The following is a 12747-nucleotide window of genomic DNA, read 5'->3' as shown; positions in this document are numbered from 1 at the left end:
CCAAGTTGGGAAAGGTTGTTTGCCACAAGTGGAGGAGTTTAAGACTGTTGTTCAGACCTTGTTCATGAGTAACAGTAGGGTGGAGCAATAGATGGCCGGGTGGATTTGGGCTTCAACAGCAGTAACGAAGGTGTTATTTTGTGTTTTGTGTTTCATTGTTTAGCATGTTGTGATTATTATCCTGAAATGTGCTTTATAAATAAATATTTACTTACTTACTTGCACTGGTCTGTTGTGATAAAGATGAGGATTATCCAAAAGGTGAAGCTTTCAATCTACTGGTCCATTTAAGTTCCAAGCCTCACCTATGGTCACTGGATTTGAGTAGTGATGGAAAGACATGAGATAGCAGATACAAGCAGTTGAAATTAATTTCTTTTGGAGGATGGCTGAGCTCAGCCGTAGAAAATAGGGCCTTGGAGTAGAGTTGCTGCTCCTCCGCATCTAAAGTAGTAAGCTAAAGTGATTCAGGCATCTGAATGCCTCCTGGCTGCCTCCCTTTGGAGAACATGTCCAACTGGGAGGACACTCTGAGGCAGGTCGAGTGTCTGGTGGAATTACATGTCCTTTATGGATGGATGAGAAGATTATTCTGTTTAGACCAATGATCTAACAAATCTCTCTCCCAGCCTATTTTTGTTGATCGCCCTGGAAGGATAGAAATACTCACGTGCACACACACAGCATGTTTCACATTTAACACACTTCATTACATATAGGAGCAACTCTGTTATGAGGACCCTCCCATGCTGATGCTGATAGTGTCCAAATACCTGTCATGGGTTTCTATTTAGCTATTCTTTTGAGGATGTCCTAACAGAAGGGTGTGGATGAAAGCTGATAAGGATTTCTTTAGTGACTTTTCAAAACATTATCTCATCACATCAGATGATGAATTTGATGTCCTTCTGACTCAGTCTGACTAAGATTTGAAACTCCAGATGTTTGAAGTAAATTAGGCTTTCCTGCTTCTATAGTATTAGTGAAATCTCATTAAAAAATTTTTTTTGTTCTTTTTGTCAACAAATATTTGGTGTCGTAATGACTTCTTGAATTATGGTGCTGAAATAACTCAGCTCACCTCAATACCTACCTCTAGAAAAGAGTTGTAATTTGCTAAAAGCAGTACGCCCGCAGCCTTAGAGCAAGATTAGATTCCAGTGTGACAGCTCGAGGAATGTATCTTAACACAGGGGGTAGGTGGGAGAACAGCTGGTATGTGGCAAACTGGTTAACCCACATTCACATAACATCACTATCATGCCACACCCAGTTCTGCCTTATAAAGGGGCCAAAACAGATAAGATATGCAAAGCAGAACTCAACCACCACCTGAACTCTCCATCCTCTACAGCAGTGCGATCTCTAGACAGCAGCACCATGAGTCTTAGGAGCAACACCCAGCACCGACTTCACATGTCCTCAGAAGACTTCAGCACTAAGTCTTTAGGATCATACTCCATCCCCAGAATCGGCACCCCTAATCATGGGGCTCCTATTACAGCTGTCACCTTCAACACAAGCCTGCTCACTCCACTGAAGACAGACATCGACCCCACTGTTCATGCTGTTCGCACCAAGGAGAAAGAACAGATCAAGAGTCTCAACAACCGCTTTGCCTCATTCATTGACAAGGTATGAATAAAGTTAACTCAACTTCATGTTTAACAGGTAAAAGCTTTCAATTGGTGTTATTTAGATAATCCAGGCAAGCCAAAACATGCTATTTTGTTGGTCTTTGAACTGATGATTAGGCTCAGAAACATCTGTGATCTCTAAACAATGTTTGACCTTCTTGGTATTTGTGTTTCAGGTGCGAAACCTGGAGCAGCAGAACAAAATGCTGGAAACCAAGTGGAAGCTGCTGCAGGAACAGACTTCTGCTCCCGCTAACACTGAGCCCATGCTGAAAGCCTACATTGCTAACCTACAAAGGCAGCTGGAGCTTCACACTGATGACAAAAACAGACTTGATGTGAAGTGCATTGCCATGCACAAACAAGTGGATGACTACAAGACAAAGTGAGACATTTGTAACTGAAATGGAGTTTCCGTTTAGGCATATGAAAATTATACGCACACAATGATAAGACTGCACTGCATGAGTAATGTGATGTTTGTGGGTGTTTCAGGTATGAGGAAGAAGTCAACAGAAGGGATGATGCAGAAAATGAGTTTGTCCTGCTCAAAAAGGTAAACAACATTACCCTAATTACACCAAGAAAAAAGTAATACCTGTTTGCAACTTTGAATTTCTCCACTTTGGTTGCTAAAGTATTTAGTTGTATATTGAGTCATTTGCCATGAAATGATGACTTTTCCTTTGTGCTTCCAGGATGTGGACACAGGATACCTGTCCAAGGTGGACCTCAGTGACAGGGTGGTTGCTATCAGTGATGAAATAAACTTCCTCAAGGCTCTGTATGATGCGGTACATAAGAACTCTTCGTCAATCTTTTCCAAATCTGTTGTATTGTGTACTTTCTCCTCTTACTATTTTGTATGTGTTGTTTTATAAAAGGAGCTGCGTGAGTTACAAGAGAACCTGAAGGACACCTCTGTGGTGGTGCAGATGGACAACTCCCGTGGGCTGAACATGGATCAGATTTTGTCTGATGTTAGGGCTCAGTATGAGGAGATCGCTTCCCGCAGCCGTAAAGATACTGAAAACTGGTACAAGATAAAGGTGAGAAATAGATTATCTATTGTTTAAAACAAAAAAGCAAGCAATGCTGCTACATTTTGTGTATAATATGGAGTGTTGGACTACAAAACTTCACACCTGAGTAAAGATAAGCAGCGTTATGTTGCATAATGATGGGCTGGTCCAGCTTTGTCCAGCTTGCTTTTAGGCCTAATGGACCTATTAGTAAAACAGGTTTCTGTTCCAATCCGTGGGTGTTAATAGCTTAACAAAAATGTAGATGATGAACCTGATCTTTTCAACCAGAGCCAGCTTTACCAAACTGATGATTACTGGTTTCTTTGTCTTTGTTCTCTGGTTTCTTCCCCATCTACACCAGTTTAACCAGATGGCTTCTGAGGCAAACAAGTATGACAGTGAGCTGCATGCCACCAAGGGGGAAATAGCTGAGCTCAAACGAACAATCAACCGCATACAACATGAGATTGAAACTTTAAGTATGCAGGTGAGTGGAAGATTTATGATTGGTCAAGGGGAACACGGCTGACAATTTGTTATTTAATTGCTATTAAATAATAAATCCAAAAGACTATACACCAAACATTGCAGGAAAGCTTTAAGCAACAGTAGAGGTTAAAAACCACCTGTTATAAACCACCTGTTCACCTGTTAGAAAGATCCAAAACAAATTTACTATTTATCCTCAGGCAGAAAACAACTACAAAGCTAGTTGCTGATCACTGCTTGGGAAAGGCAATTTAAAACAGGATCAAAACAATAAATTATGTAAGTTTTACAGGTTGAAGCAAACTGTTTATCAGGCTATCAGTCAGATTATGTGGCTTACAAGCTTAAATTTTCATACATTTTTGCTTTTGTGCAGCGAGCAAACATTGAGGGTAACATTGCTGAGGCGGAACAATGTGGGGAACGAGCTGTACTTGATGCCAAGAGCCTCATCAAGGAGCTGGAGCAGGCTCTGCAGAAGGCCAAGCAGGACATGGCTTGGCAGCTCAAGGAGTACCAGGAGCTCATGAATCTCAAGCTAGCCCTTGACATAGAGATCTCAACCTACAGGAAACTGCTGGAGGGCGAGGAGGAGAGGTGAGTTTTATTAGCAGATCTCCAGCTTTTCAGTAAGATTCCTTCATTTTGCCGCATGATAAATATGCGTGAACAAAAGCCCTGAAGTGATATTGGCACAAAATTTCAGAAGCTTTAATTTAACTATTTCATGTGGTAGCTTTTAACATTCTCACAAATCTAAAAAACAAACAAACAAACAAACAAAAAAGATATTATGCTCCCACCCAACAGCAAGGTGGAAGCATTATTATTCATGAACCAGCACATACAACCTTAAAGAGCTGACCTTGAGCATCAAAGACAAGGAAATTATTTAAGAACCATATATATTTTTAAAAAAACATACATACATAAGAAAACATGAATGAGCACATACTCTGTTTTATGTGCCTTGCAAACCTTTTTCCCTTCATTGTGATGCATTTAATTACAAAGTGCTCATTACTGCCACCATGTCTTAGGGCTCATCTAATTGAGTGCTTTTTAACAATCACAAAGTGCGACAATAATGTTATTCAAAAATTAAACTTTGACAAGCAAAACAAATACAATAGTTATGTTTGTTGTTTTCCCCTTTTCCCTTTAATATAGAAGTTGACATTTCCAGAATTTCTCATTGCTTCATACATAGTATTATCCAACTCATATCTATTTCTATGTTAATGAATTTGTTGTGTGCAAATACAACTAAATTAAATGTTATCAACATTGGTATAGCTAACTTGACTTGTACTTTTCTGGGCTTTAGTGAAATGCCTTGACATTCCTGCAGTGTTGCAGATTGATCTCTTTCTTTGTGATCACTGTAGTTTATGGGTAATTGGAGCAAATTTAGCCAATTGCATTTTGCGTCAGTAGATATTACCACCACCGACACAATGGACTGTTTTTTCACACACCGCATACATGCTGCAAATGACTTAATATATCTTCTCACATTCTACAGTAATACTCCCCTAAAAGTCATTTGAGTTCTTCTTCAACAACCATCCAAGTCACAGTACTTTACTATGACATCAGTGCTTACAGTGTGTTTCATGATTTTTCATTGACAGACTTGGCCAGGTCTCTGTTGTTAACATCCAGACAGCCCCCACCAAAAGTGAGTATTTGACTGGAAAATGACTCCACCACTGGGGAGATAGTGACACCCTGTCTTGTCTATGTGTATTTAACTTATTGTAGCATATTCTTTTCAACAGCTGCCATGGTTAACAGCCATCAACTGAAAAGGTCGGGCCCTGTTCTCATCAAGACAGTGGAGACCCATAACAGGTCTTACAGCTAAAGGAGAAAACATGTTGCAGTACTCAGACCAGCCTTTACATTTTACCTTTGACCTGCTACTGTATTAGCTAACAGCACAAATGTTAAACATGTAAGGCTGTTTGTTTGTTTTCCCTCTATATATTACAATTTGCTGTGTTGGAAATAAATCTGTAACCAATGTTTGTCTACTTTTCCTTTTAATAATAATATCTTAACACATCAGTTCTTTTATCTAAGAGCTTTGTATAACCATCATCACAATGTTTAAAAAACTCAGCAATTATAAATAAATCCATGAATGAATGAATGAATGAATGAATGAATGAATGAATGAATGAATGAATGAATGAATGAATGAATGAAATTAGAAGTTACAGTGTATCTGACAAGATTACCCTGAAAGACTGTGAAGTCACAGGGAGAAAGGGCCTGGTTCAAATCTTAACCAGGGCATTTCTGTGTGGAGTTTGCATGTTCTCCTTGTGCAGATATGGGTTCTCTCCAGGAACTCCAGGTAGGTTCCTCATACAGGTCATGTTAAGTTTACTGTTTATTCTAACTCGCCCTTGAAGTGAGTGTGAGCGGTTGTTGCTCTGTTATGGACTGGTGAGCTGTCCAGGACGCACTCTGCCTCGGCCTAATAGCACATTCAAAGTTATCCATGGATGGAAAAGAAGTGGATGCACTTCTGTACTTTTTGGTGTAATATATTAAGTAAAACCAACATTTAAATGGGATCCAATTGTACTCCAGGAGTAAAAAAAAAAAACGGATTCTATATACATATACTAAGACTACATGTATACAGAATTCAGCATGTTTTCCTGATAATCTGAAAACAGCATGTCTCCATCCTTGAGGCAAGGTTGACCTCTGCAGGCTACACTTAACCAGGGAAAAGAAATGCATGGCTGTTATCACGTGCTCATTTCCTGAAACTACAGATCGGGACATACCATTGATGAAAGTTTCTTCTGCTAGTATCAAAACATACCCACCAATATTTACCATCGATTCTTTGAAAATCTGGATTTTCTCGTTAAGGATTTTCTTTGTTTTTTAACTACCTGTGTTACTTTGAGTCTCTTCGTCTTTCTTCGGGATTCCCACTTAGCGTTGTACATTTTCATTTCGTGTCAGACTTGACTTTGGTTACCGAGTCGTTATCAAGTCTTGTTCCAGGTTTATTCTTGATTTTTTTTCTCCGTGCTCTTTGGATATCCTGCTCTACAGCGACTTTGGTTAGTTTATCAAATTTTTTTTTTTTTAATATTTTTGCTTTTTATCTCCTACCGACCTACTTTCAGTTCATGACACCATGTCTAAGATCATACCGATCAACTCTGAAAATGTTCAACTTCTCTCATGTTTTCCCCAAAACAGAAATGAAATTACACAATGTTTGTATTATACCTAGATTTATTTGCGGCTCATTTACATGATGCGATTTAAAGTCACACTGTGAAGTAGCGTTACAGCATACAAATGACCACGGTTGGCTGTCTTTGACGAATAAGAAAATGGGCATTTTGCACCACCAACCATAAGTAAAAAGTGCTTCATTTCGGCGACGCTGGCCTGTAAACAATACTCGGCTAACATTAGCCTTTCCATCGTAGACAATTAGTCAGCGTTTATTAGCAAGCTAACTGTAGGTTAGCTTTATTCTTTCTTCTTCTTCTTCTTCTTCAGGTTCGGGCATGCTAGAACCATCTAAAGTGTTTTGCTGCCATCTACCGTTTGGTGTTATCCAGGTAATTCTTCGTAAACCACATGCACTCAGTATAGAATGGTGAAGTGACAAGAAAAGAACAAATCTGGAAAAGAATAAGTAAATATATTGGAAAAAAGAGTAAAGAAAATAATACGGGAAAACGAATGAATAAAAATAAAAGAATGAAATCAAGTGACAATAAATGAATCAAAGTGTTATATGAAATTAAATAGTTATAGAAGTAATTCCTGGAAATTACCTTTAAAGTTTAGTGAGACCCAACTATACTCTAGCAGTAAACAATTTTCTGTATACTGTCGAAGTATACTGCCTGTATACTGTAAGCTGTCAAATGGATGCACTTGAAAAATAGGCCATCTTGGAGATAAATGTCACAAAAACAAAGGAACTCGTTTTTGGTTTTAGACATAGAAAAGTTCTTTCCACTCAAAGTAATATTCATAACAAAGACGTTAAAATCGTTTCCTCTTATAAGTACCATGGTACTTTCTTTGACAGCCAGCTTAAATTTGATGATAATGCAGCAGCTTTTCTGAAACAGACAAAGAATCTACCTCTTGAGGAAACTGAACTTGTTTTCAGTCAGTCCCATCATCATGTGTAGGTCCTATCAGGCTTTTATTGAGAACCTTTTGTGTTTCTCATTTATCTGCTGGTGTAACTGCCTCACTATCAAAGACAAGAACAGTCTCAATAGTATTGTGAACATTTGTTCTAAAATTATAGGCGTGCAGCAGAGGGACCTGGCTTCATTCTGCAATAATCAGATTGTCCAGACAGCTAAGGGGATCATGTCTTCATCTGGTCATGTTTTAAAATATGAGTTTTCCTTGTTGCCCTCAGGTCGTCGTTATGTTTTACCTTTTTGTAAAACAAACCATTATGCAAAATCCCAACTGCTATTCGTCTTTTAAATTCTCTGTAAAAATGTTTTTTTTAAAAATGTCTTTTACATTTATTTATTTGTTTCTTTATTTAATATTATTGATCACAGAGCTCTTTTTTATTGTTCTTTGTTGTATGTTGTGCTGCTAAAACTAAGTGCCCCTGGTGGGATTAATAAAGTTGTCTACCTAAGTAAGTCTATGTAACACACCTTTAAGCAACTTAAAACCTAATTTCTCAAGTAAATACAATAAAAAAACAGTCTCACTTTGAATCAGTTATATATACATATATATTCCTTAATTACATTTTGGGGAGGCATGGAGTTGTCTGCAAGACACAGATCAGGGTTCAAAATCCAGAACACTTTCTGTTTTTAGCTACCAATATTTGATCTCTAATTAACCCTTGTAGGAGTGTCCCTTTTGCTTTCCCATTGTGGGTGCAAGCCTGCAGTAATACAGACATCTATCTGCATCCAGCATACTTTTTACAACAGTTTTGTTTTACTTCCAATAACACTTAATAACTAACTTTAGTTTAAACATTAGTGTTTTAAGAAAAGACTGTGTGTTGTTCTGTTGTAAAGATTTGAAGAGACAACGCTCAAGGTTGAAAAGTAGTTTATTTGCATACAAGCTTTACATGTTGCCTGTCCTGTCCAACTGGAAGTAAATGCTTTTAACTGTGTACTATAATTTTTCTTTCTTCAGTGATAAACACAATGGACAAAGCTGCTGTGCAGGCTCACATCCTGAAGTCAAAGGGTGTGCCAACGTTTCTAGGTGGAGAACTGCCTGCCAGTGTGATTAACAACAATAAGTATATACCTGCACTTACTGCTGAAGCTCAGGACAACAGCTTGGCCTCCATTGATCATGTTATTCGCATCGCTCTGTCTGGTGAGGTCAGAAGTGTTGCTCTCATAGGTCCAGAGGGCTCAGGTAAAACCACTGCTCTGCAGAAGCTTATCCTGGACTGGACAAAAGGAGAACATCTTCAAAACTTTTTGCATGTTTTCAACTTTCAGTTCAGGGAGATAAATTCTCTTAAAGGTGTTTTCTCTCTGGAGACTTTTATGCAACACAATCATCATCTCATCTCTCCTGAGTCCATTCCACTTGCTATAGAGAAATCTGATGAGGTTTTGTTTGTTTTTGATGGCCTGGATGAGTACAAGCACAGCCTGGACCCCTCCATTTATGCCCTCATTTCTGACCCAAGCCAGACAACATCAGTACCCTGTTTAGTGGCCAGTTTGCTTCAGGGATCCCTGCTGAAAGGAGCTGCCTTCGTGGTGGCGTCCAGGCCGACAGAAAATCTGAAGTTTTTTAGTGGTACTCAGGTGGAAGTTTTGGGGTTTCTGAAACCCCAACGTGAAGCTTACTGTAACAGCTTTTTTACTGACCATGCTGCTGCCAGCAAAGCACTACAACACATGAATAAGACCTTAGGCTTTTATGATTTCTGTACTTCTCCAAGATTTTGTTGGACAGTTTGTTCTATTTACAAGGTCCTCATTGATTCTGGTGAAAAACTTCCTACCACTGTTTCCCAGCTTTTTGTTAGTATTTTGGTCCACTTGATTCAAATGCTCTCTCTGAGTAACTCTGCCAACAGGGCACTAGTGTTGGCCCTCGGTAGGATGGCCTCTCACTGCTTACTTAACCAACATTCAAGCTGCACCAAAGAGCACATTGATTCCTTTGGTTTACAACAGTTTCTTACCTCAGTTAATGTTTTCCTGCGAGTAAATAGTGAACTTGAGTCGGGCCAGTGTACCGTCTCCTTTCATTCCCAACTAATGCAAGAGTTCATTTTGGCTCTTGTGTTTTTTTTGGACCAGTCCACATTTGGGGATGTGAAGACGTTGCTGGAAAAACATGAAGGCAACGCAAAGTTCCTAGACTTTTTCTTATCTGGGCTCTCAGAGCCACTCCAGTACAGATCTTTGGAGGCCCTGCTGGGAAAATTTAATCCTGATCAGATGAAGGATTATGAACGGTGGTTTAGAAGCAGCTTGAAGGAGAAACTTAAATGGTGCCACCAAGATGAGCACCACAGATGGCTCCACCTACTGCATCAAGCTCAGAATGAGAATTTGGTAAAGGAGATCGTGATTTCTTCATCAATACCAGGCATCAGTCACAGTGACTTGAGCCTCCAGGACTGTGTAGCTGTGAATTATATTTTCACATGCCTTGGTGAAGTGGAGAGGTTAAATCTGAAGCATACAAGAAACTTTACAGAGGAGAAGGCAGAAGTCCTGGCTCCAACTCTGAGTTTGTCACAGCAGATAACGTAAGTCAGCTTTAGAGAAATCATGATAAAAATTTGTGTTATTCTCTTTACATGCTGAGTATGATGTGAGAGATTGATTTGTTGTGATCCCTAGCTTATCACAGATCAGTACAGGAGCTGTCCATCATCTGGCTTCAGCTTTCAGCAGGGGAGTCCTCAGGGAGCTGTGTCTCTCCAATTCCAACGTCTGCGATGAAGATTTCAACATTCTCTGTGGGGGACTCAAAGAAAGCAAGCTGCACAAATTAATGTAAGTGTAACTAATAATAATAATGGTTATTTTTTTTTTTTTATCTTTGCCTTTTGGTTCAAATGTATTTCTGACAGAAAAAAAATGTTTATATTATCTGCATTTCTTTTTTAGTCTTGAAATGTGCAAGCTGACAAGGGCCAGCTGTGACAGTGTGGCTTCTGTGCTGACCTCAGAAAACTCTCAGCTACACACACTGCAAATCAGGTTTGATGGAATCGGTGATCTTGGCTTCACAAAGTTGTGCAAAGCCATGCACAGTCCTCACTGCAGACTTCAAGATCTCTAGTATGTACTTGAATAATAAAATTTTATATTAAAACAATTTTTTCTACTTGCTGTTGAGTTACTTTCGCAAAGGTTTGTGATTGAACTGGACTTGTTTATTTAAAGCCTGCAAACGTGCGACCTGACCGCGACATCCATGGATGCTTTTGCAGCAGCTTTGTGTTCTGGCCAATCACAGCTGAGAAAAGTAAACCTGGCAAGTGACGAGATTGGTGACAGTGGACTAGAGGTTTTGTGCAAAGCTTTGCAACACCCACTGTGTCAACTTCAGAGCATTAGGTAAGTCTGTTTCAACATAAAGCTACAGTCTGTGTCCCTTTAGTTTTTATGCATACAAAACCTGCAGTGATTGTGTGAATAGGATTATCACTGACATCCGTGTTTTTTTATCTTTTATCTCAGATTGTTTGAATGTAGCCTGACAGCTGCAAGCTGCTCATCTCTGAAGGAGGTCTTGATGTCAGACCACTGCTCTCTGTTAGAGCTGGATCTGTCATGTAACGAGTTGGGCCAGGAAGGGGGACTTCTGCTCTGCCAAGGCCTGAGTCGACCCGGCTGTCTCATGCAAAGTGTCAAGTAGGCCACTTTCACCAATGGTCTTGACTTTTTGGTGGCAAATTAGCACCCTTCTCAAATAGTAAGAGGAATTTAGACAACTGGTATATTGTCTGCTCCACCTAACAGTTTGACCAGATGCAAGTTAACTCCAACAGTCTTCAAGGAACTGGGCTCATTGCTGAGAAATGGGACTTGTCAACTCAAGTCCTTGAGTGTGGGTCTTAATGATGGGGGAAATCAAGGGGTTAAACATCTTTGGGATGCTGTTGCACAACCAAGCTGCATGTTGGAGGAATTAGAGTAAGTCGACGTAAGGGGAAAAATTCTTGTACCATTTAATCAACACATCATAGTGCTTTTAATTTAATTGAATTTTTCTTTGCATGCGCTGTATTGCAGTGTTGAAATGACCGGCTTGACAGATGCATGTGTTGAAGACATGTGTGCAGCTGTGAGGGCCAGTAAGACTCTGAAGAGGCTGGAGATGAGAAACAACACACTGACTGATGCCTCCGTCCCAGTGATTGTCCAAGTCATAAAGGAAAGCCACATCATGGAAGAGCTGGTGTAAGCATTATTTGCCTAATTATAAACTGCATTAATGCATGGATTTAATGTTTTTACAAGAATCTAACAACTGTTTGTGTTTCCATCTTTTTCAGCCTAAGGTATAATGAATTCAGTGAGGATGTTTTTAACATGCTGGAGGAGTGTAATAAAATAATATACTGAGGAGTCTCAAACTACTGCAGGACTGATCCAGCTATAACATTAAAAATAACTTAACATAACCATAAAATTGATTTTCTTATTATAATGCAATGTTTAAATGCACAACCTTGGATTCTGACATGTTTTGGATCCTGTGGATGTTACTTAGATATGTACCACTGACCTAAATAGACCAGGCACCTGAGCTGCTCCTGAGCAGCTCAAGCAGCCAATTCCTTAGAGCATCTGCAGGATGTGGCACAGCAAGCCTGATCTTTGGATGCCTGACCTTGCAGCAACACATCTATTCCCAGCTTCTTGGAAGCAGACACTGCAGGACATCCCCAAGATCACCCATCCATACCCACATAGGTGCAAACTCTTCTACAAACATCAGGGGAATTCACAGAAAATTAAGCTGGTGACTTAAATGTTACTGATATTGATAAATACACGTATGGAAAATAAATAAATGATTGGCTCCAATGACCTTTAAATAAGTTTTTCCCTTTTTGTGGATAAAATTGTTTAGTAGTCTGAGTCACTCTTCCCTGAAAGTTACTACTTACGAATATAAATCTCAGGTCAACTAACTAAAACTGTTGCTGTGCCACTTTTTCCACAGGCAAATTCATAATTTACATTGTAAAGGCTATATTAAACACTCCATTTAAATCTTTTATCAATAAGTTTTTGGGATGTTTAAAATCCCAAATCATAAGCACAAGAGATGTCATGTATTTAATATATAATGCAGTGATTTGTTTTAATCAGTGAAAAATATTACAAATTTCCTCAAAAAAATCTTATTTACATGCATTGGTTGTAGCATTGTAAGCAGTTTTACAGTCTCTGTAAACCCCCCACCCACACACCCACACACAAACATTTCTGTCCACCCTTGTAAACTTGTAAATTGAAAAACTAATTCAATAAAGCACAGCTCAATCTGTATGCCACATATGGAATTGTCCTTCTAAATTCTGCCTCCATTTAAACATCTCAGTGGATTTGTGTGGG

The 12747-nt window shown here is 39.1% G+C and overlaps 2 protein-coding genes across 3 annotated transcripts; both read left to right on the top strand.

Moving 5' to 3' along the window:
• Positions 1–1321: 1321 nt before the first annotated feature.
• LOC121651273 (keratin, type II cytoskeletal 8-like) lies at positions 1322–5178 on the top strand. The gene is made up of 9 exons (XM_042003322.1): positions 1322–1635; positions 1814–2022; positions 2133–2193; positions 2336–2431; positions 2522–2686; positions 3024–3149; positions 3528–3748; positions 4786–4832; positions 4933–5178. Exons 1-9 carry the CDS (start codon positions 1381–1383, stop codon positions 5016–5018), a joined length of 1266 nt encoding a protein of 421 aa, XP_041859256.1. The 5' UTR covers positions 1322–1380; the 3' UTR covers positions 5019–5178.
• Positions 5179–5946: 768 nt separating this feature from the next.
• Positions 5947–12747, top strand: si:ch73-233m11.2 (NACHT, LRR and PYD domains-containing protein 12). 2 transcript variants are annotated; one of them, XM_042003317.1, is made up of 10 exons: positions 5947–6240; positions 6692–6753; positions 8333–9920; positions 10015–10170; positions 10285–10458; positions 10564–10737; positions 10861–11034; positions 11143–11316; positions 11416–11583; positions 11679–12747. In XM_042003317.1, the coding sequence occupies exons 3-10, from the start codon at positions 8344–8346 to the stop codon at positions 11746–11748; spliced, it is 2667 nt and encodes an 888-aa protein (XP_041859251.1). In that variant the 5' UTR covers positions 5947–6240; positions 6692–6753; positions 8333–8343; the 3' UTR covers positions 11749–12747. The 2 variants fall into 2 exon arrangements, with proteins under 2 accessions (XP_041859251.1, XP_041859252.1); XM_042003318.1 differs by lacking the exon at positions 6692–6753.

The sequence above is a fragment of the Melanotaenia boesemani genome, chromosome 13, assembly GCF_017639745.1.
Source record: "Melanotaenia boesemani isolate fMelBoe1 chromosome 13, fMelBoe1.pri, whole genome shotgun sequence".
In the NCBI taxonomy this organism is placed as follows: domain Eukaryota; kingdom Metazoa; phylum Chordata; class Actinopteri; order Atheriniformes; family Melanotaeniidae; genus Melanotaenia; species Melanotaenia boesemani.
The sequence above is the reverse complement of the archived record's forward strand: the minus strand, read 5'-3'. Positions and strand labels throughout refer to the sequence as shown.

Excerpts from the sequence above, each read along its gene's own strand:
- si:ch73-233m11.2 (XM_042003318.1), top strand. The coding sequence starts at position 8,344 with ATGGACAAAGCTGCTGTGCAGGCTCACATCCTGAAGTCAAAGGGTGTG. Across the intron at positions 10,171-10,284 it reads AGCAAGCTGCACAAATTAAT|TCTTGAAATGTGCAAGCTGA; the intron begins GTAAGTGTAACT and ends TTTCTTTTTTAG. Across the intron at positions 11,584-11,678 it reads CACATCATGGAAGAGCTGGT|CCTAAGGTATAATGAATTCA; the intron begins GTAAGCATTATT and ends CATCTTTTTCAG.
- LOC121651273 (XM_042003322.1), top strand. The coding sequence starts at position 1,381 with ATGAGTCTTAGGAGCAACACCCAGCACCGACTTCACATGTCCTCAGAA. Across the intron at positions 2,687-3,023 it reads AAAACTGGTACAAGATAAAG|TTTAACCAGATGGCTTCTGA; the intron begins GTGAGAAATAGA and ends CATCTACACCAG. Across the intron at positions 4,833-4,932 it reads CCAGACAGCCCCCACCAAAA|CTGCCATGGTTAACAGCCAT; the intron begins GTGAGTATTTGA and ends TCTTTTCAACAG.